This window comes from Pogonomyrmex barbatus, unplaced genomic scaffold, assembly GCF_055798465.1.
Source record: "Pogonomyrmex barbatus isolate J1 unplaced genomic scaffold, ASM5579846v1 scaffold2, whole genome shotgun sequence".
Lineage (NCBI taxonomy): Eukaryota > Metazoa > Arthropoda > Insecta > Hymenoptera > Formicidae > Pogonomyrmex > Pogonomyrmex barbatus.
Window position 1 is genome coordinate 15,694,394 of NW_028297116.1, and position 20,658 is coordinate 15,715,051.

At 27.0% G+C, this 20,658-nt stretch overlaps 2 protein-coding genes and 1 long non-coding RNA gene across 4 annotated transcripts; 2 read left to right on the top strand and 1 right to left on the bottom strand.

Annotated features, from left to right (window-relative positions):
• Positions 1-300: 300 nt before the first annotated feature.
• LOC105426819 (fatty acid synthase-like) lies at positions 301-10,209 on the bottom strand. The gene is made up of 16 exons (XM_089076986.1): positions 9,150-10,209; positions 8,606-8,856; positions 8,282-8,513; positions 7,502-7,920; positions 6,742-7,035; positions 6,388-6,595; positions 6,142-6,302; positions 5,612-5,929; positions 4,975-5,474; positions 4,582-4,886; positions 4,110-4,511; positions 2,888-3,906; positions 2,525-2,769; positions 1,751-2,444; positions 806-1,637; positions 301-697 (listed from the first exon to the last, which is right to left on the bottom strand). Exons 1-16 carry the CDS (start codon positions 9,319-9,321, stop codon positions 522-524), a joined length of 6,228 nt encoding a protein of 2,075 aa, XP_088933112.1. The 5' UTR covers positions 9,322-10,209; the 3' UTR covers positions 301-521.
• A 3,354-nt stretch (positions 10,210-13,563) lies between these two features.
• LOC148936709 (uncharacterized) lies at positions 13,564-17,597 on the top strand. Of its 2 annotated transcripts, XM_089076495.1 has the most exons (3): positions 13,564-15,928; positions 16,019-16,605; positions 16,671-17,597. In XM_089076495.1, the coding sequence occupies exons 2-3, from the start codon at positions 16,035-16,037 to the stop codon at positions 16,727-16,729; spliced, it is 630 nt and encodes a 209-aa protein (XP_088932621.1). In that variant the 5' UTR covers positions 13,564-15,928; positions 16,019-16,034; the 3' UTR covers positions 16,730-17,597. The 2 variants fall into 2 exon arrangements, with proteins under 2 accessions (XP_088932621.1, XP_088932620.1); XM_089076494.1 differs by having other exon boundaries at positions 16,019-17,597.
• Positions 17,598-18,173: 576 nt separating this feature from the next.
• LOC105426794 (uncharacterized) lies at positions 18,174-20,323 on the top strand. The gene is made up of 3 exons (XR_016139125.1): positions 18,174-19,058; positions 19,251-19,447; positions 19,552-20,323. It is a non-coding gene; the product is annotated as an uncharacterized LOC105426794 (long non-coding RNA).
• The last annotated feature ends 335 nt before the right edge of the window (positions 20,324-20,658 follow it).

The following is a 20,658-nucleotide window of genomic DNA, read 5'->3' on the forward strand; positions in this document are numbered from 1 at the left end:
TCGCGAACGCGGAGCATTTGCACCTCGCTGAGCGTTTTATCGGCAAGCTGAACAGATACGCGATTATTCTGCGATTTTTTATTAATGATCCTATTTAGTAATTTGATAATTTAATAAATAATAATTATTAATTGCGAAAATTGTAAAATGATAGAGGATTTCTCTACACAGTTTGACCCATTTCTACACAAACTAACAGTTTTGCAATATCATTATTTTCTTTCTATATTAATCAAATTTCTTTTCATCTTTAATATCAGAGCACTACAAAGTGCGTTTCTTACACACGGCATTTAGTTTTGAACATATATTTTAATTGCAACAATAAACTTATCTTCTTAATTCTTAATTTTAGAAAACCCTTAACCATATTAAACTAAACTGTTAAAATTTACTATGATATCCGCTCGCGATACCAAATCAGATATTAATATACTTAAATCGAGATAACTATTACCATGAAAAAGGGTCAATAATGTATTTTATTTGATGTTATGTCTTTTCTAAGAAAGATTGGTTTATCATTTGCTAGGCATATCGTTGAGCTTTGCGAAAGTTAAATGTCGTATCTCTTTGTCAGTAAGAAAGATGTCAAATTCTCGTTGCAGAGTTTGCTTGATTTTTACAAATATTAAAGAGTCCATTCCAAGTTCGGCCAAAGATGCATATGGACTTACAACTTTCATATCTTTTATATCTACAATAAAAAATAAAAAATTATAATAATTTATATAGCGTAAAATAATTTAACGAAGAATATAATAAAGATATGTAATAAATGAATAAGTTTGTATATGTATATTACCTAATATATTGGCAACATTGTCCACCAAATTGTTAAATTTGGAAGATTTGACTTTCTTTTCAGCTACGAGCATACTGCATACAATTGGGCGGCTCTGAAGTAAAAATTTTTCAAGTTCGTCAAGGCAGCACAATATCTTTTGTTGCAACAAACCCTCCATAATCAATTCTTTATTGTTTTTCTGCATGTTGGCAACGATACCGACATCACCCACAAGACCCCATTGAATTGCCAATCCCGGTAATCTTTCTTGCACTCTTTTCTCGCATATTCTCTCCATAACGGAATTCGCCATGCCGTAATTAGTCTGTCCAGCGTATCCTCTGCCGCAGGTAGTTGAAGAGAAAACCACGAAGTGTCGCAATTTAAGACAAATTTTTCTAGAAAGTTTGTCCAACATTTGCGTTGCCCGGACTTTTGGTAGGAAAGATTCCGTAAAAGTTTCCGCGGTTTGATTTTTTAGAATGCTGTCTTTTAGTGCCACACCGAGATTAAATATTGCGTCTACTGATGCCTGTCTTTCCACAGTTTTTAAGAGATGTTCGCAATCCTTGTGGTTGTTAACATCGATATTTTTAATGATTTGTACGTTTATCCCGTACGATTTCCATAATCTTATTTTCATGCGCTGGTAACCATTTCTTATTCCAGTTCGCGAAATAAGTACAATGTTTCTGGCGCCTCGAAATACCAGCCAGTCGGCCAACTCCAAACCGAATCCACCTAGACCTCCTAGTATAATGTAACTCTTGTCTCTAACACAATAGTAGCGACGATATGCAACAATGGGCTTATCTAATGGTTCAGTTTCTTCTTGGATGCTTATAATTATCTGTAGAAATATTTATATATTAAAGAGACACTTTGTTACTTGCGATTTTTTTGTTTTTATTTGATTTTCATAAAGGAATACTTATTTTTACTATTAATTAATATTGCTCGCACCTTTTCCACATGTTTTCCACTCGTCATGTATTTAAAAGCTGCTTCAATCTCCGATTTCGGGAAAATCTTTGCTTGAATTGGTTTGATGGCTCCATTTTTAAGACCATTAGCCACCATGTTAGATAATAAAGCTTTACGCCTGCGATTGCTATTAAAGATATTATCAAGCAAGATGCCATAGAAACTAATACCTTTCTGAAATACGGACATTTCTAATGGATTATTAGAAACCATATTAACCCTGCCAATTTCTAAAAAACGACCGTTTTGCGCCAGACAGGAAATAGATGTGATTAGTTTTTCTTCCGCTAACGAATTTAACACGATGTCAACTCCTCGACCGTGCGTTTGCTGCATTATCATTTGTTCGAAACTCGTGTCTCGAGAATTTCCAATGTGTTCATCGAGAATAGTTGGAAATAATTTTTTAATAAGATCTCGCTTCTTGCGCGTGTCTGCGGTAGTAAATATGTCACATCCTTCATGGAGAGCGAGATGAATCGCTGCTTGTCCAACACTGTCGGTACCTGAATGTATAAGTATTTTATCGCTTTTCTTTATTTTCCCACAAATGTATAAAGCATAGTAAGCCATGCTGTAAACGTATGGGATTGTTGCCGCCTCCTCAAATACCCACGTATCAGGTATTTTCCAACAGAAATCTTTATCCTTATCAACTACATTTGCTATGCAACTAAAAAAATATAATTTTATTTTAATTTCAATTTTTCTGTAATATCACGCAGTATACTTACTTTTTGAAACATTACTTACTCAGTATCACGAAGTCCCATTACGCGTTGCCCGTCGGCATCAAATCCCACATATTCCATTCCAAGAGGAATATGTTGAAATAATCGCCCTTGCATCATAGCGTGATTAGATCCTAATTTACCAGTAACTAACATCAAATCTTTAAAGTTGAGAGATGAATAGATCACACGTATCAAATCTTCACGTCGAGATTCTATGGATCGATTATTCTCTATCCAACGAAATGTACTTAAGTCACCACGAATCTTTAAAAAAACATTATAATGCACATAAAACAATTTTAAATGACATGACAATAAATTTTACAAATTAAGATCACATATGTGTTACATTGATATCTATATTAAAAACGTTTGCACATACTATTTGACAAACATGAGCGGTGGGTACTAATTCTGGTTTTGGCTTTGATAGTCGTAAATGTCTGTAAGATCCCCAGGTCTTATTCGATCGTAATACATTAATAATCATATCTTTTTGTAATTGTTGTATATAAAAAGGATTTTGTAATGAAAACTTAGGCGCTTTTTCATCTTGAATGAGCACACCTCTAACAAGCTCACCACCAGGCTCTTTTTTCAAACAATTGATAAAACCCAACAAACCGCATTCAAAATCTCTTTCTCCTACAATTATAATTCTACTATTGTTTTTAATTTTATTCTCATCGCTCAGAAGTAGTTTTAAATCCTCCAGCCAATTAAAATTATGATTACTTATATAGACCGCAATTGTTTTTTCTATAAAAACTTTTCTTTTCAAAAGTACTATTGTTTCTTTATCAGTGCGTTTTTCTAAAATAACATTTAATTTATATTGCTGTAAATATTCATCAAAATCAATTGAATTGCAATTTTGACGCGTTAAAATATAACCATCTTCTTTCAAAAATGGCAAAACTCGTTTTTCTAAAGTTTGCTGTTTTAACAAAAGATTAAATCCGCAAACTATTAAAACTTTATCATTTATAGATGGTTTTGCTAAATCTCTTATTAAAATATTTGGCGGTAGATTTGCTGGATTGAAGCGATTTGGCGATGTTAATAAATTGATATTTGCTTGTATCAAGGGCATATCAGCAAAAGCTTCAATTAACGATAATAACAAAAGATCTTCTATTACGACATTATCGATATCTTCCACAAGCTCGATGATGTTTGCTTTAATGATTTGATGACTGTCAAACGCTAATTGTGCGCATATTCGTATTATTTCGTTTAACGACATCTTAGCATAATCATGATGAGCTACAAATATGTATTCTTCAATAATAGGATCTTGAGTTAATTTTTGACGAAAAATCTGAGTAGTTTTAAAACCTCGAATCTCTATTCCACCAGATATAATCGTGTCTATTTCTTTGTACAATTGTATTGGCAATTCTATAATAAAACAATTAACATAATACAATTTATTATATTAGTAATACAATATAATATTAGTAGTAACTTTTCGCATTTGTTATAAACATAATTATCCTATATAAAATTGATAATCACGTATAAAATTGTAAAATAAAAAATTGTAAAAAATAAAAAATTGTAAAAAAATAAAATTGTTCTTTAAATAATTAAATAATATTTACGTTTATCCTTTTCTGTTGTTATTTCTTGCAGTTTCTTCATGTGAAGTACAGGATTAATTACTAATTTTTGAAAACTTGTCGGAACATACAAGTCTCTCGTATCGTGTCTAATAATCTGCATCTGTAGCATGGTATCCATGAATGTTACCCAATTTTCTGCCCAAGCAACATGCCCTTTATTGCCTAAAATAGACATGCTTTTTAACCCACAAAACAAGCCGCTGTATTGATAACCGCGTAGCTTCAATTCTTTGTAGATATCTGATGTAGTCATATATTCTTCTTCATCATTGTTCTTAGGTAATAAATCTGCCGAGATCATTTCTTGTTCTGGATTCGATGTCTCGTACACTGTACCTGTCATCACAATGCTATCTTCTTTCGTCACTTCGAACTTTCCATCTGTAATATTTTCATATATTCAACCATACACATTTTTAACTTCATGCTATTTCAACATAAATCGTAATACCTTTTTGTATTGCAATTTTTAGACGTATAGTATCATCTTTCGATAATTGAATTGCACGAATATAGTTTACATCTTGGAATATTATTGGTATATTTGTATATATTTCCCGTTTAATCATGCCTATAGTTTGCCATACAAATGCAAGATAAGATGTCATGGGTAGCAAAATTCTTCCATCAATTATATAATCAGCCATATACTTGTAATTTTCATTGCTGAGAGCAATTTTGATATATCGTTCTCTAGATTTTATGTGTTTCTGTATTCCATAGGTCGGTACAAACCAATCTTCTGTATGATCCCATCTAATATGATATTAAAACGTTTGATTTCGATCATCGAATAATGTCATATAAATCATATCTTCATCATAATTATGATAACATTATATACCTGATCGATGGAGAAATCATAGGTGTTCCTCGGCTAACTGGAAAATGTACTTGCGGATATAAATTGGCAACTTGTGGCTGCAAGCCGCAATTGTAAAGTTTGCCAATTCCTTGTATAATTACATCTGTATTTTGTTTACTGCGTTGTGTTAATATGATATTTGTTATTTCTGGATGCAAAGATTTATTTAAAATGTCCTGCAGAATGCTGTCAGGTGCGATTTCGATAGTTATAGCATTATTTTGAATTAAATGCGTGGCTTGTTCAAAGAGAACAGTATTCATTATGCTATTTGTATGATATTCCGCCGATGATAACTTTGATACTGAAGTGGACCATTTGAAAAGAGGTATGGATGTACTGATCCATTTTGAACTTCGTTTTTTTGGCTGTGGTATTATTTCGTTCAACTTAAGCAAAAGCTGAGTTTTCACGGAAGAAATGTAATAACTATGATATGGTATGTTACAACAAATTTCTTTTACGTAAATATTATTATCCTGAAAATGAGAAAAAGTTATTAATATGAATATATAAAATTAAAGTATTCGAAAGGTTTAAGATAGAAGTTCAATATTTTATTTTATCAATTATCAATCAACCATTTATCAATTATAATAATTAATTATAATTTTACCTGTAATTTTGTTATAAATTCTTGAATGGATTCGGTAGGTCCGCTCACAATGTTATTGTATCGATTATTGCGGCATATTATTTGAATATTTGTTGGACACATATTTTTAAGATGTTCATAATCAAGAGAAATAATTGCCATAGAGTGACGAATTATTTTTTTGTTGGCACACATCACGCCAATAAAGTATGCTGATAAAATAGTTTGTTCAACGGTGAGGCATTTATCTGCGTACGCGCAACCGAGTTCACCAGCGGAATGACCAATCATGTAATCTGCAGTAATTCCTAAAGATGTTAAGAGGTCCACTAATCCAATCTACAAGTATTTTTAAATATATAATTTTATTATTTATTGTTGTATTAAAAATATCTTTTAGTATTATAAAAAGTAAGTAAGAATGTACTCTAAAGAAATTTAAAATGATAGATCCCAATACAATAGAATAAAATGACATAAAAACCTTTATTTTTTTTTTATCAGTAAACAATACGTAATTAATATAACGTACAAATATTGAAATATTTTACCTGAACTGCGACGATCCCAACAAATGCATGTAACTCATTTTTGTAAATGTTTTCATCTTCTTTTATCAAAATATCCGTTATACTTATATCATACGGTTTTAAAATTGTATCGCACGTTTGTATCGCATTTGCAAAGACATGATATTTCAATAAATTTTGACCTATGAACATTTGAGTTTAAAAATTATGTTATTTTTTTATTAAAATGTTTTATCATAAATGAAACATTAAATATTAAATATGTACCCATTCCGGACCATTGCGTGCCTAGGGAAGAAAATATAAACCAAACAGGCTGTTTCACTTTCTTCAATTTTTGTATTTCCTGAATTGAATCTCTCTGTTGCAGACCATTTAGTATAGTATATCCTCTCCATAAATGGTCATCTATATTGTCTGCATAGACATCGTGTAATAAACGTATATATTCTACATCTATCGAATGATTACCGATCTACAATCAAAAATATAGAGTTGTCATAAAACTAAAATGTAACATCCTTATTATATTAATTTAGTTTAATTTTAACGTTTCGAACATTTTATATTATAAAGATATAATGTTTATTGATATTAAAATTATTCTTGAACTTTACTTACATCGTTTAAAAACAATTTCACTGATTCTTCCGTTCGTCCAGACAAAATTACAAGTCTTGGCAAATCATCATTTGGTGCTCCATTGTTAATCTTCTGTTTGATGTTCCATTTTAATAACATGTGAGCAATACTGCCCCCGAAGCCAAAGGAATTTATTGCTATATATCCATTCTTAACTGGTGTTGCTTCTGTCACGACTTGAACAGTTCCATTGAATAAAGCATCTATATCTTTTCGTGGTGATGTATAGTGAATATTTGGTGGAATTAAACCGGTTTCGAATGCTATTATTACCTTAAAAAATCAAAAATTATCTTCAAGATGTAAAATAAATAAATAAATTTGAATTAATTGAATAGAAATTAGTTAGTTTTTTTGTCATTTTCAGAAATAAAGAAATCTTTTTATTAATAAACTTAGTTTCTTGTGCAACTATTACTGATTTGAATCATAAAAAAATCTTTGATTAAACATATGAATAATAATATTAGATCACTAATTTGCTTGAAAAATTTAGTTTTATATATTTAATAATAAACATAATTTTGAATCATAAGCTAATTATTTCAAAGTTTATCACACTAAACACACTAAACACATTAAATTTTGTATGATAATCGATCACCGTCAATATTATCAATACTATCAATATTCTTTGGCTAATTTGCGAGAAAAAATTTGCGGTGTCTACAAAATATTTTATAATTATGATAATGTGTAAAATAGCGATAGTTACATATTTTAGCTATTTGAACAATACCTTAGCTATTTGAACAATACCGCTAGCAGATTCAGGATGACCAAGATTAGATTTTACGGAGCCGATCATTAACGAACTTTTTCTGTTTTTGCACAAAACATTATGTATAGCGTTGACTTCCGAAGGATCATTGGCTTTGGTAGCGGTACCATGTGTTTCAATATAATCCAAGCAAGACGTCGATATTTTGCATTCATTGTAAAATTCCTTGTATAAAGTACTAAGCATAAATGTCGATGGAAACAATATTCCTTCTTCTATGTAGCCATTGTTATTTATTTTAATATTTGAACATGTGGCATAAATTCTTTTCGCATTTTTAGCTTTCTGGAGGTATATCACACCTACTGTTTCACTACGAACAAAACCGTTTGCAGCAATATCAAAAGGTCTGCAGTAATCATCGAATGACAAAACACCTAAAATTATACGTAAGTTTGTGTTTGTATGTATATAATTTATTGGTTCATGCTTCAAAAAATTAAAAAGATGATATTGCATTTACAAAAATAAGCGATGTGTTTAAATCTAATAAGTATTTTTTTTATCGTAAATATCTTTACTAAAATTATATTAATTTGTTTAAATTGTGCTTGTTTTAATATATAATATATATAATAATATATATAATAAAAATATAATATATATATATATAATATATATAATAATATATATAAAAATATAAAATATATAATATATATAATAATATATATAATAAAAATATAATAATTCTTTAATTTTTATATATATTATGAGAAAAATTAATTTCAATAGCAATACCAAGACCAGCGATTTGCATATTCAAGAATGGATGTAAGCATAGGTGTGCAGTTCCAATAATTGCATCTTCGCATATGCCCGACATAATGCAATAAAAACCAAGAGCTACAGCATATAAACTAGAACTACAGGACGTATCAACTGTATAAGATGGTCCTTTCAGATCCAAGTAACATGAAATCATATTTGCTGTTGCAAATGTGCTACATCCAACGATATTCACTCCACCTATCTAATTATAAAACGTCAGCGATTATAAATTTTAGCATTCGTATAATACATTTAATAATTATTACACATTAATTTATCAATAATTTTCTCTACCTGAAGATCCTCATAAAGAAATTTTGCTTGTGTTTCAAGTATAGTTATTCCCGTAATTACAGCAGTATTCTTTCCTCGCAATTGCTTCGGATTGATTCCCGCATCGATAATTGCTTCGTAAGAACGTTCCAGTAACATTCTTGTCTCAGGTGACAATACATGTGCTTCTTGGGAAGGGAATCCAAAAAAATCCGCATCAAATTTTTTTACATTTTTTATTGTTCCCAAGTACCTTGGTAAGTTCGAATTTTCTAAAAAAAATATAATTTTACGTAAAATATTATATAAATCTTTTGAGTTTATTTAAACATTTATAATCCACACAATACAAAGTTAAAAACTTAACTTTGTATTATATGGATTATAAATGTATCTTAAATACATAAGATGTCTTAAAAATGATTTGTAATTTAATTTTGTACTTTATGTTGTCTAGAATATATTCAGATTTATTAATCACTTATGCTAGTATATCTGAAGTATTTTTAATGTACAATAAAAATATTAACTTTGTTAGTTTTTTTAATGCATATAAATTAATTACCTATTTTCCAACGATCATGGTCTGGTCTAACAAGATTTACTTTGTTGAATAGATTTTCTCGTAATTGATTCATGTTGTCTGAATCTGGAAATTTCCCAGCGATTCCAGAAATGACGATTTCATCTCCAGAATTAATATCAGACTGTGATCCATATGTTTTTTTGTCATCCATATTTTCAATTATTTTCTTAACTAATTTAAAAAAAAGTATTATGTGTATTATATATTAATTTATTTTTATTTATAATGCTGCCAGCTATAGTATTTGATGTATAATGCTTGTAGTATTATTGTAGTATTGTTTAAGTTGTAGATGAGAAATGAGCTGAAGATGAAGTCATTTTAGATTAAATATTTATGCAGGAGAGAGCGTAAAATAGATATACAATATACATTATAATATACTATTTCTTTCTTTCAGTAAACTACGTTCGTTCTATATACTCGAACTTTCACCTATAGGATGATTAGTAGAATTCTAGAATGCTAAATAAATTTGTGTGTTATCGTTAATCTAATGAATTATTTTAACAATACAAAAAAAATACAATTCAATACAAAACAATACAAAATGATATTTCATTTCCCCCTTCTCTTCTCTATGCATAATATATGTATATGTGATACACAAACATTAAATTGGCTCATTAGATTCAGAGTCACTAGATTGGCATTAAATTCAATCTGTAAAAAACATGAATATGAACAATGAATATTCCGGATTCTTTTTGTGAACGTGAACTGTTCAGTCTTTTTTTATTTATAAAATATTTTGAGAAAACTATTAACTTTATTGGAAAAGACAAGCGACAACTCAGTGACAGACTGCACAACCGATATTAACTAATCCAATATGCACATACGCTGTATATTATTTAACTGTATTAATATTTATTAAATATTGCGTCATATATGTGAATTGGAAATACGGATTAATATTACAATAATCCTGTGCATTTTTTTTTAATAGTAACATGTTTTTCGTATTAATTTGATTTTGTCTTAATTCGATTCAATATGAACATGTTTGAGTTAATCTATTATACTATTACACTAAAAAAAAAAAGTGACATCTATAAAATGACATCTATAAAATAAAATTTGTCTTTTTGAAAAAAAATAAAAAAGGGATATCAAATACACAGACTGGATGTTAGATGAGGATGTTGTAGAACAAAGTTTTTAAAAACTTGAAAAACTTGATATCAAAGAACTGATATCAAAAACTGACGTTAATTTATATCAGTTATCCCTAATCACATCACACTTCTCCCATATGAAGCACAAAACTGATTATTAATCTATACTTATCAAAATGTACATTTTTTAATATTCAATAATGTTTAGTTTAAATTCAATAGAACGCGTTTGTAATTTTCTATTTGTGATTTGACTTTAAGATTTCATTAAGAATCAATTATGCATTAGCAATGCTCCGGATATCCTCTTTGATTATTTAACCTTTCCTAATTTAATAATTCCTTATAAAATAATGTAGTAAAAATGTTAATTTTGTTCATGCATATGAAAAAAGTTATGCTGATTTTCAATAAAATGATTTATATATTTTATTATATATTTTATTATATAAAATAAATGTTTATTAATCCTTTTCTCTAAACATCTTGTATATTCGTCGATAACGCATACAAGCTGGTGAAATGTCGTGCTTTATTAGATATACGTGCCAACTTTATATCAATTATGAAACATTTAACGTACATATAGCACACATCACTCAATGCGATTAAGCACTCAATCAAAAGGCATATGAATTATCAAATAATCCATATACTATATAGTTTCTCGAAAGATTTGATGGATGACAATATCAGTTGTCATGAATTTAAGGTAACCTTTCATCTAAAATTTTTCCGTGCAATTCGATAAAACTGCTTTTTAATTTTAGCAGTTTCTAAAATTAGCAGAGCCAGATTTTTCAATTTAAATCAATTTAGCTCGACATATAAATAATTATAAAATATACTACATACTAAGAAGATGTTCGAATGTTTTGGCTCATTTTTGGCCAATTTTCAACAAATAAATGCTATGTGAGAAGTGAGAACACTATATAGCTAACAATTATAATTTAAAAGTAAAGTCATGTAAGCCTCATGTAAGTCTAATGACTAATTTATAAAATGCGTATGATGAATATCATTAAAACTTGCAATTCATTACGCTTTCAATTGATGTAAGATCAGCCTTTAAAATTCTGCCAGAAATTTACTAATCGAATAGTAAGTAATCGCAAGAGGATGTATTCAAAGATATTCATCATGACAGTCAATAATATTATAAATGTGATGTAAAAATAAAAATAGTAACTTATTGACTTTTATAGCATATATATATATATATATATATATATATATATATATTTTGTCTTTAATATATTCCTTTCTTTATGTAATATAAATATATATTTTGCTATATAATTATAAATTATAAAAAAGATAAAATAATTAAAATAACCACAATATCAATTGCTTTTATCTATGAAATCAGATTTGTATCGGAATGCACCAGATGAGATATATGAAATTTCTATAACCTAAATTAAAATAAGTCATTTCAGTCCTATCCATATCTAAATTTTTATCCATCTCGTAGATAACAGGAGAAATTTTTTATACTTAATATAGGTTCAATATAGAATGAGTCTAAAATAATGATTAAATAATAATTATATATTAACTATCGTCAATAGAATTTTGTCTTTAATATATTCCTTTCTTTATGTAATATAAATATATATTTTGCTATATAATTATAAATTATAAAAAAGATAAAATAATTAAAATAACCACAATATCAGTAATATCAATAATGATAACAATTATACAATGTTATAATTATATGTGGCAAATTGGACATAGTTTATATTTGTGAAAGATTTTTATATTATGAGAATTAAAGATTATTATCTCTATCGTTTTTATTTTCATCCTTATATAATAGAATTTATTACTTTATATATATATATATATATATATATATATATATATATATATATAAAGTAATAAATAAGCAAAATATATATTTATATTACATAAAGAAAGGAATATATTAAAGACAAAATTCTATTGACGATAGTTAATATATAATTATTATTTAATCATTATTTTAGACTCATTCTATATTGAACCTATATTAAGTATAAAAAATTTCTCCTGTTATCTACGAGATGGATAAAAATTTAGATATGGATAGGACTGAAATGACTTATTTTAATTTAGGTTATAGAAATTTCATATATCTCATCTGGTGCATTCCGATACAAATCTGATTTCATAGATAGAAGCAATTGTCTCTGTCTCAATAGCTCATCTGCGTTGTAAAAACAACGCCAGAAAGCATCAAAATGTTCTATATCGAGTGAATAATCCACATTCGCGTAACAAGTTTATTCATCACACTCACATATAGCTTATTTACATATAGGTACAATCGATAATCGTTTTATGAATAGTAAATTCACAAATATTTGTTTGAATTACCGTGTATGAATATTTATTTTATCGGCGACGATATTTAGGAGTCCCAGCCTAGGCCGTGTTGTAGGATGTTCTAAGGTTCATAAACCTAAATCACACTTTACTTGAATTTACTTATATGTGTGAGTAAGCACGACGTGATAAGAGGCTGATAAGTCTTAAGTTGTACTACTTGGATACACTTTTTATAACGCTTTGAAGATCTTTTAGATATTAACGCTAAACAGTAATAGATAGGAAAATTTCATCAACTGCGATTTATATAGACCTATCCGGAACTTAGTGGTCTGTTTTTCTGCCTTGACCTTAGTAATTGACCTTAGTAATTATTTCATGACGACTTTTGAGGTGAAGTGACTCTGAATTTCTACAGTGTTACTAAAGTCTAGATATGTATGTGTGCATGCAGCGTGTGTGTCTGTGTGTGATTTATAAAAGTTATCTTCCCAATTTTTACATCTCTTCAATTCTAAAATTTGTCAAATTATAATAATTAATTATTTAGTACTTTTTAATTCTTATAAATAAAATTTATTTTGTAATAAAGAGACATCAAATATAGATATATTATAAAACTAACATAAAAACAACAAAATTACTTCGACAATTCCCTTATAAAAAATCAAAAATTTTTAAAAATATATTGCAAATTAATTTTAAAATAAATTAAAAAAAAACACTATCACTAATTCTTTCTATGTAAATTTTGCATAATGACTGTCTACATTTTATATTTATGATGTATCTGCTGCTTAAGAATAGCTTTAAATATCTAAAATCTAAATATCTAACAATATCTTCTGCTAGTATTACCGATAATAACTTCTCTACTTTCCTGCATACAATGGAATTTCATCAATCTGAATAATCCTTTTCGCGCTCTTTTTTTACATATCCTTTCAATAATGAAATTAGTCTGTCCAATGTTTCCTCAGCTACAGAAAAGAACATTACACAAGTGCCGTAATTTAAAGCAGATCTTTCTAGAAAGTTTATTCAACATTTACGTTCCACAGACTTCTGATTGGAAAATGGCAAAGATTTCCACAGTTTGATTTTTTAGAACACTGTCATTCAACACTATAAGAGATTAAACATTGCGTCCACTAGACTGCTTGTCTTTCCAATTTTTAAGAAATGTTCACAATCTTTGAAATCAGTGACATTGATATTTTTGATGATAAGCATGTGTATGTCATATGATTTTCACAGTCAAATTTTCATGCATTGATAATCATTTTTTATTTCAGTTCAGTTTTCTGGCGCCATGAAATATTGGCCAATTGTCAATTCTATCGAATCCATTAAGATTTTTTAAAATTTATTAATGATTTCTCATATTCACATACTTTTGGTATTAAAAATAAAAATTTTTATAATTCAAATATTTAAAAAATTTTATGCTATATATTAAAAGAGAAAATGATTCGTTAAACATATTAATTTAGTGTTAAATATATTACTTTATGTTTCTAATAATAATATATAAACCAATAAGAAACCAATAAGAAGTTTATTTTAACTGGAATAACTCCGTAGGATTTAAACAAACTTTATTTCTTTTTTTTTTGCATTTGATAACATAAATTAATTCAGTAGGATATTCTCGCTGTTGAATGTTTATTATAGCATTTGTTATAGTTTTGATAATGTTTCAGAGAAATATAAAAATTCGGAAAAATAGATGGTATCAGATGCCATCACCGATTAATCTTAAATTTAGCGTTAATGTTTCTTTTAAATATTTAATAAATATTTTGCTGACAAAAAAAATAAAAGACTTTCGTAAAACACTAGGAAATATTCACAAATAATTTCTATTGCCAAAGCATTCGATAATTGATGTAGTGAATCAATTGATCATATTACAAAAAATACAAAAAGCAAAAGAATCAAATAATATTAGTACGGAGAAATTAAGAAAGAAAAGATTGCGGCTTTATGATAAAAAATGAAGATATATCAACAAAGCATAACATTTCTTTGAAACTATTTTGATTACGATAAAAATCCAAAGAAACAATAATTTCTGATTTTCTAATTTTAAAATAATCTTATTGAAAAAATTAATATTTAACATAAAAATATTGCAAAAATAATATAAAAATCTTATAATTTTAGTCAAAATAGTAATTTTTAATAACATTTGGTAATGAAACATTGACTCTGATTTAATTTAGAATATTTTAAACATGAAAAAAGTAAAAATGAATATCTTAAAATATATATTTCACAAATATGTTAAATATATTAAATAATAGGTACAATGAACAGATAAAATGGACAGACAATGAGAACAGCAAATAGCAGCAACTATAGTTAAGAACAATTTCTTTAATGTATATAAACATGTCACAAAAGAAAACATTTAACATATTATGTATTATACATAATATACATATTATCTATCTAACATTAGACTTATAAGTTCAATCGTTATTATTTTGTTACTGGCTTTCAATTTGATCATCATTAAATCAGTATATAAAGTACAGATTTGATAAATTTTCTTTATTAAAATTTGTTTTTGAATTCATTTGGTAAGTATCATTGCTTCTTTGTGTCAATTGTATTTCTCTTAAATACTTTAAAATATTCTTACAAAAATATCCAAAAATCTTGTTAAATTCTAAATAATTTTAAATAATTCTGAATAATTCTAATAATATTATTTAAATTTGTATGCGAAGTTTTTATTTCACAACCTTTATTTTCTTTCTTTTAAAAGATAAGTGTAATCGATAAAATTGAAATATTCTGCTTTAATATTTTTCCGAACACATCGGAAATTTTGTACAAGAATTTAAAAACAAGTTTCCTTGATATTTGATATTCTGAAAGTTATAAAAAAAGAGTTTCAATCATTGGCCGTATTTATGAGTATTAAAATTGGGCATAATTGTAATAATGTAAATATAAGTATAATAATTATTAAGTAATTATTATGTAAGTATAAGTATTATAATTATTAAGATACACATATATTATAAAATTATCACCTTGCAATATTATAACATTTATAACTGTACGAAATATTTTTTACTGTAATTGACATATTCCCGTTTCTCCTGCAGTCGATAATAATAGCTAATGACATAGATTATAACCAATTGTTGTATGTAACCGCAGATTAAAAGAAGCAGTAAATGATGATTCTAAATACACTATGGCATCTCACACTTCTATAATATATATCAAGAATATATAAGTTATATCAAATTAAATAGGAAATTAGAAAATCAGGAAAGCAAGTAGATGAATAGCATTCAAACAAGACAGGTAACTTTTTTATAAATAAAGTGTTCGACTAGTTACTTAATTAATTAAAAACAGTTTCTTAATCAGACCTTTGTATGTCTTGATCAACAGATTATCTGAACAAGAAATGGCTAACAATAACGACGAAGGAGATCAAGTTTGTCCAGAACTGAAGGAAGAAAAGCGTACGCCAGAAACAGTCAAACGCGTATCCAAAGAAGAAATAAGAGTAAAAATTCCTAAGATATTCTCTTCATTAGAAAACCCTGTTCAGTCAACTCAAGGGGATAAATTACTATTCACAATAGATGCGGAACATTCAAATCAAAGCAGACAAATTTCACTGCAGACAAATAGTGAGATCTTTAATGATGAAGATTGTAAGTGGTTATTAAAATTATTAGAAAGATTTCCACCTTATTGTTTTTGTACGACTTGCGCAAGAGATCATCTTCGAGAACTGGCTTACGAATGGGCCGAAAAATTAAAAATTTGTCCAAAATCATGGAAGAAAGAGAAACGTGCGACAGAGGAATGGTTATCCAACTTCGAAGAAGAAATAAAAGATATTTTTGAGTTATTCCCTTTTTCAGATTGCCGATCTAATTCATCAAATTCTCAATTAGCGAAACAATCACAATTTTTATCGTTTATTACGAAAGATGTAACAGATGAAAACAATTCACTGCAGACAAATAGTAAGATCTTTAATGATAAAGATTGCAAATGGTTATTGAAATTATTAACAAGATTTCCTCCACAGTGTTTTTGTACAATTTGCGCAAGAAATCGTCTTCGAGAAATGGCTTACGAATGGGCTGAAAAACAATATGTTTGTCCAAAATCATGGAAGAAAGAGAAGCGTGCGACAGAGAAATGGTTACATACCTTCGAAAAAGAAATAATAAATATTTCTAAGATATTTCCTCTTTTTAAATGCGTATCTGATTTATCAACTTCTCAAACAAGCCAATCACAATCTTTATTACCTGCAAAAAATGTTATTCAGTTACAACAAAGTACAGCAGATATAAAAAGTAAAGAAAGTAATGAATTAAAAACAGTATTAAGTAACATTACTTCTAGAAAAAGAACATGGGAAGAAACTGTAGATTTTAATGAGATACCATTGTCTAAGGTTAAAGAAAAATTTCCGAAATTTGTAAAATCTATAAAAAGTCCAGAATCATCTAATAGCTCAGAATCGTTTGACAATTCAAAATCATCTATCGAGTCAGTTCCCCAGTCATCGCAAAATATGAAAGCTAAACAAAAGTGATAAATATGATAATAAATTGGATACGGCACTACTTGATATTGACTTTGAAAATGAATTGGAAGGAGTAGATTTTTATGGAATACCATAGAAAATCCTTCATATTGAATTGACGGAATTTCAAAAATAAAAACAGAAAAGACAACGTATAAACTGTTTATCTTGAAAAAATCTTGAAATTTTATATTTTATCTATTCTCTATTTTTTAATATTTTTTATTACTTGTTTATCTAATTTACATATTATCTTTCTTTATAAACTATTTTCTATAGACCAGCACTATTCAGGATTTATAAACTGTCAGAAGTTTTTAGTGTGTGTCAACTTTGTTTAAAATGTATATTAATATAAGATACTATTTTTAACTATTTATTAGATATTATTTTTTTAATTATAATATAATTATAATATAATTTATAATAATTATTGAAAGTTAAGAATATATATAATATTACATATATATAAAAGTAAAATTTTGTATGTATGTATTTTTATATGTATTCTAAGTGCATTGTATATGAGTGTATATGTCTGATTACAATATACAATTAGATATGCCAATATACAATGCATGCCATGAGAAAACAGCATATATGTGTATATGTGTAAATATATGTATATGTGTATGTACATATATATAATTTATGTACATGTATATATAATTTATGTACATTATGTAAATTATTTATATATATAAATGTAATTTATAAATATAAATAATAATAAATTTAAAATATTTTAAATTTTATATATACTATATATTTTATATATATATATATATATATATATATAAAATTTAAAATATTCTAAGTTGTGTCTGTATTATATATTATCTATATTATAATATGTTACGTAACAATATGTTTTGAATAATTTTATCATCATAATAAGAATAATATATAATACAATAAGAAATAATATATTTTCTTATAATATATCTTATAAGAAATTGATTTCTCCATTTTATGTTAATATAATTATAACATCTTTAATAATCTCTAATAATCATTATATGTATGAAAAGTAAGTCAGCATGTTCTATTTGCATCTTCTTTGACAAATCACAAGTATACAATACTCTTTTCGATAAGATTTCTTTTCACAATTCGTAAATAGATAGCTATTCATGTTATTTTATTTTGTAAAATTAATTACAAGTCGTTTCATTCCTAAAACGCATAATATGTAGTCACTATTATTGCAACATTTACTGACAAGTTAATAAAACGCAATGACAATATTATAAAGTCTGTTATTAATCTTGTTTTATGACAATATTATAAAATCTAATTTCTTAATCAAATAATGCTAATAGAGAGTATAATTTAAACGCTGAAAGAGATTGCAATTTCTTAGTCAAAAACTGAAAGAAAAATATTTCTTTGACAATGTTCTATTTTGCAGTAAGATTCTAAAAAAATATAAAATTTTTAACTTTTATAATAAAAAATTATTTTATGGAGCAAATTATAGAGCAAATTATTTCATAGAATATTCAAGAAATGATAAGAATATTATTATTCTAGTGAGGATAATAATTTTTACGACATTTAATAATTAAACAATGATTCTCATTTAATTTAGAACATTTTAATTACATAAGAAAGATAGAAACATAATATATTCTATAATACATTTAATAGAGACGTCAAATAAATGTTACGAGTAAAATAAACAGTTAAAAATCATCAACAACTAAAGATAATTTCTATTATGTTTATAAATGTACATGCTATGTGTCTGTCTAACGTTAGACTTTTAAGTTGGACTACTTTTGACATTACTTCACTACTTGCTTTTAATAGGAGCAGTATATAGGAGCAATGTTGCGGATTTGTTAAAAACTTTTTATTAAGATCTTATGGATTTAATTAGTAAGTATCTTTGCTTTTTTTGTGTTAACTCGTAAATTTCTCTTATATTCTTAAAAATGTTTTTATAATACTATCCGAAAATCTTCTCAAATCATACAGATAATTTTAAATTAATTATTCTGAACAATTCTATTCCATTTATATTTATATGCAAAGTTTTTATTCGGAAATCTCTATTTTCTCTCTTTTCAGAAAATACGTGTAATAGACAATTGAAACATTCTGCTTTAATCTTTTTCCAAATGTGTCGGAATTTCTATCTATAAACGAATTTCCCTGATTAACAGTTTTATTTAAGAGCTTCAAAAAAGTGTTTCCATCATTTAAATATTTGGAGAAATATTTTGAAGAAATTAAAATTGTTATATGTAAATATAAGAGTATATAACGTAAGTAATAAAATATACATGCATTAAAACTATCAATTTACAGTATTATAACATTTGTTTGTAAAATATTATTATCGTTATTAACATATTTCCTTTTTTTGTAGACGATAATAAAAGCTAGAAATATGAATTATAATTTACATGATGAATATATCCACAAACTCAAAGCAGTAGTAAATAATGTCTTAAATACAGAACTGTCAAAAACTGAGGTTGCACGTCTCTATAATATAAAACGTTGTTATATAAATGCGGCCCTCCAGGAATTCGCACAATCAAGCAAGGCAATAGACGAATGGCAACCGAAACCAAGGAATCTTTTTACAAATGAAGTGTTCGACCAATTAATTCAACAATTGTTTAATTCATCATGTTGTACTTGTACGTCTTGTGTAACTCATCATCTAGAAAAAATGGCTTACGATTGGATCCAAGAAACTCGAGAAGTTTGTCCAAAATCGTGGCAAGAAAAACGTGCAGCAATAGGATTCGCATCCATTTTCGAAAGAAAAATAAAAATAAAAATTTCTGAGTTATTCCATTCTTCAAAATGTATTTCTGATTCATCAATTTCTCAATTGGCAAATCAATCACAATCCTCATTGCTTGATGTGAAAAATATTTCCCAGGTACCGCAAAATATAGAAGATATAGATAAAAGTGATAAATATAAACGTGAATCGAAAGCAACAATTAGAAAAAGAACATGGAAAGAAACTACAGATTTTAAGGTTCCATCAACTACGCTTAAGGAAAAGTTTTCGAAATTCGCAAAATCTACTAAGATTTCAAAATCTAATAACTTAGAATCACCCAACAACTCAAGATTATTTAAGGATTCAATTTCTCAGTCACCGCAAAATATAAAAAAAGAAATGTATATAAAAGATACAAGTAATAATGCAGAAGATAAAATCAAAAGTGAGGAATATCATCGTACATTAATTGCAGCACTAGTTGATGTTAACTGTGGACAAAAAACTGTGAAAGAAGCTGCGGATTATTATGGGATATCAGAAAAAACTCTTCATATTGAGTTACTGGAATTTGTTAAATAAAAACAGAAAAGACAATGTATAAACCATCCATCTTGAAAAAAATTTGGAGTTTGATTTTTCCATCACATAAGAGCCAAAATAATGTACTTCATAAAATACTGATTTCTTTAATTTACGTTAATATTTCTCTAATTATATCTCTCTTTACATATA

Coding starts and splice junctions, on each gene's coding strand:
- LOC105426819 (XM_089076986.1), bottom strand. CDS start 9,321: ATGGATGACAAAAAAACATATGGATCACAGTCTGATATTAATTCTGGA. Junction 4,887..4,974: donor ATGATTTCTCCATCGATCAG/GTATATAATGTT, acceptor ATATCATATTAG/ATGGGATCATACAGAAGATT. Junction 3,907..4,109: donor AACAACAGAAAAGGATAAAC/GTAAATATTATT, acceptor GTTTTATTATAG/AATTGCCAATACAATTGTAC.
- LOC148936709 (XM_089076494.1), top strand. CDS start 16,035: ATGGCTAACAATAACGACGAAGGAGATCAAGTTTGTCCAGAACTGAAG.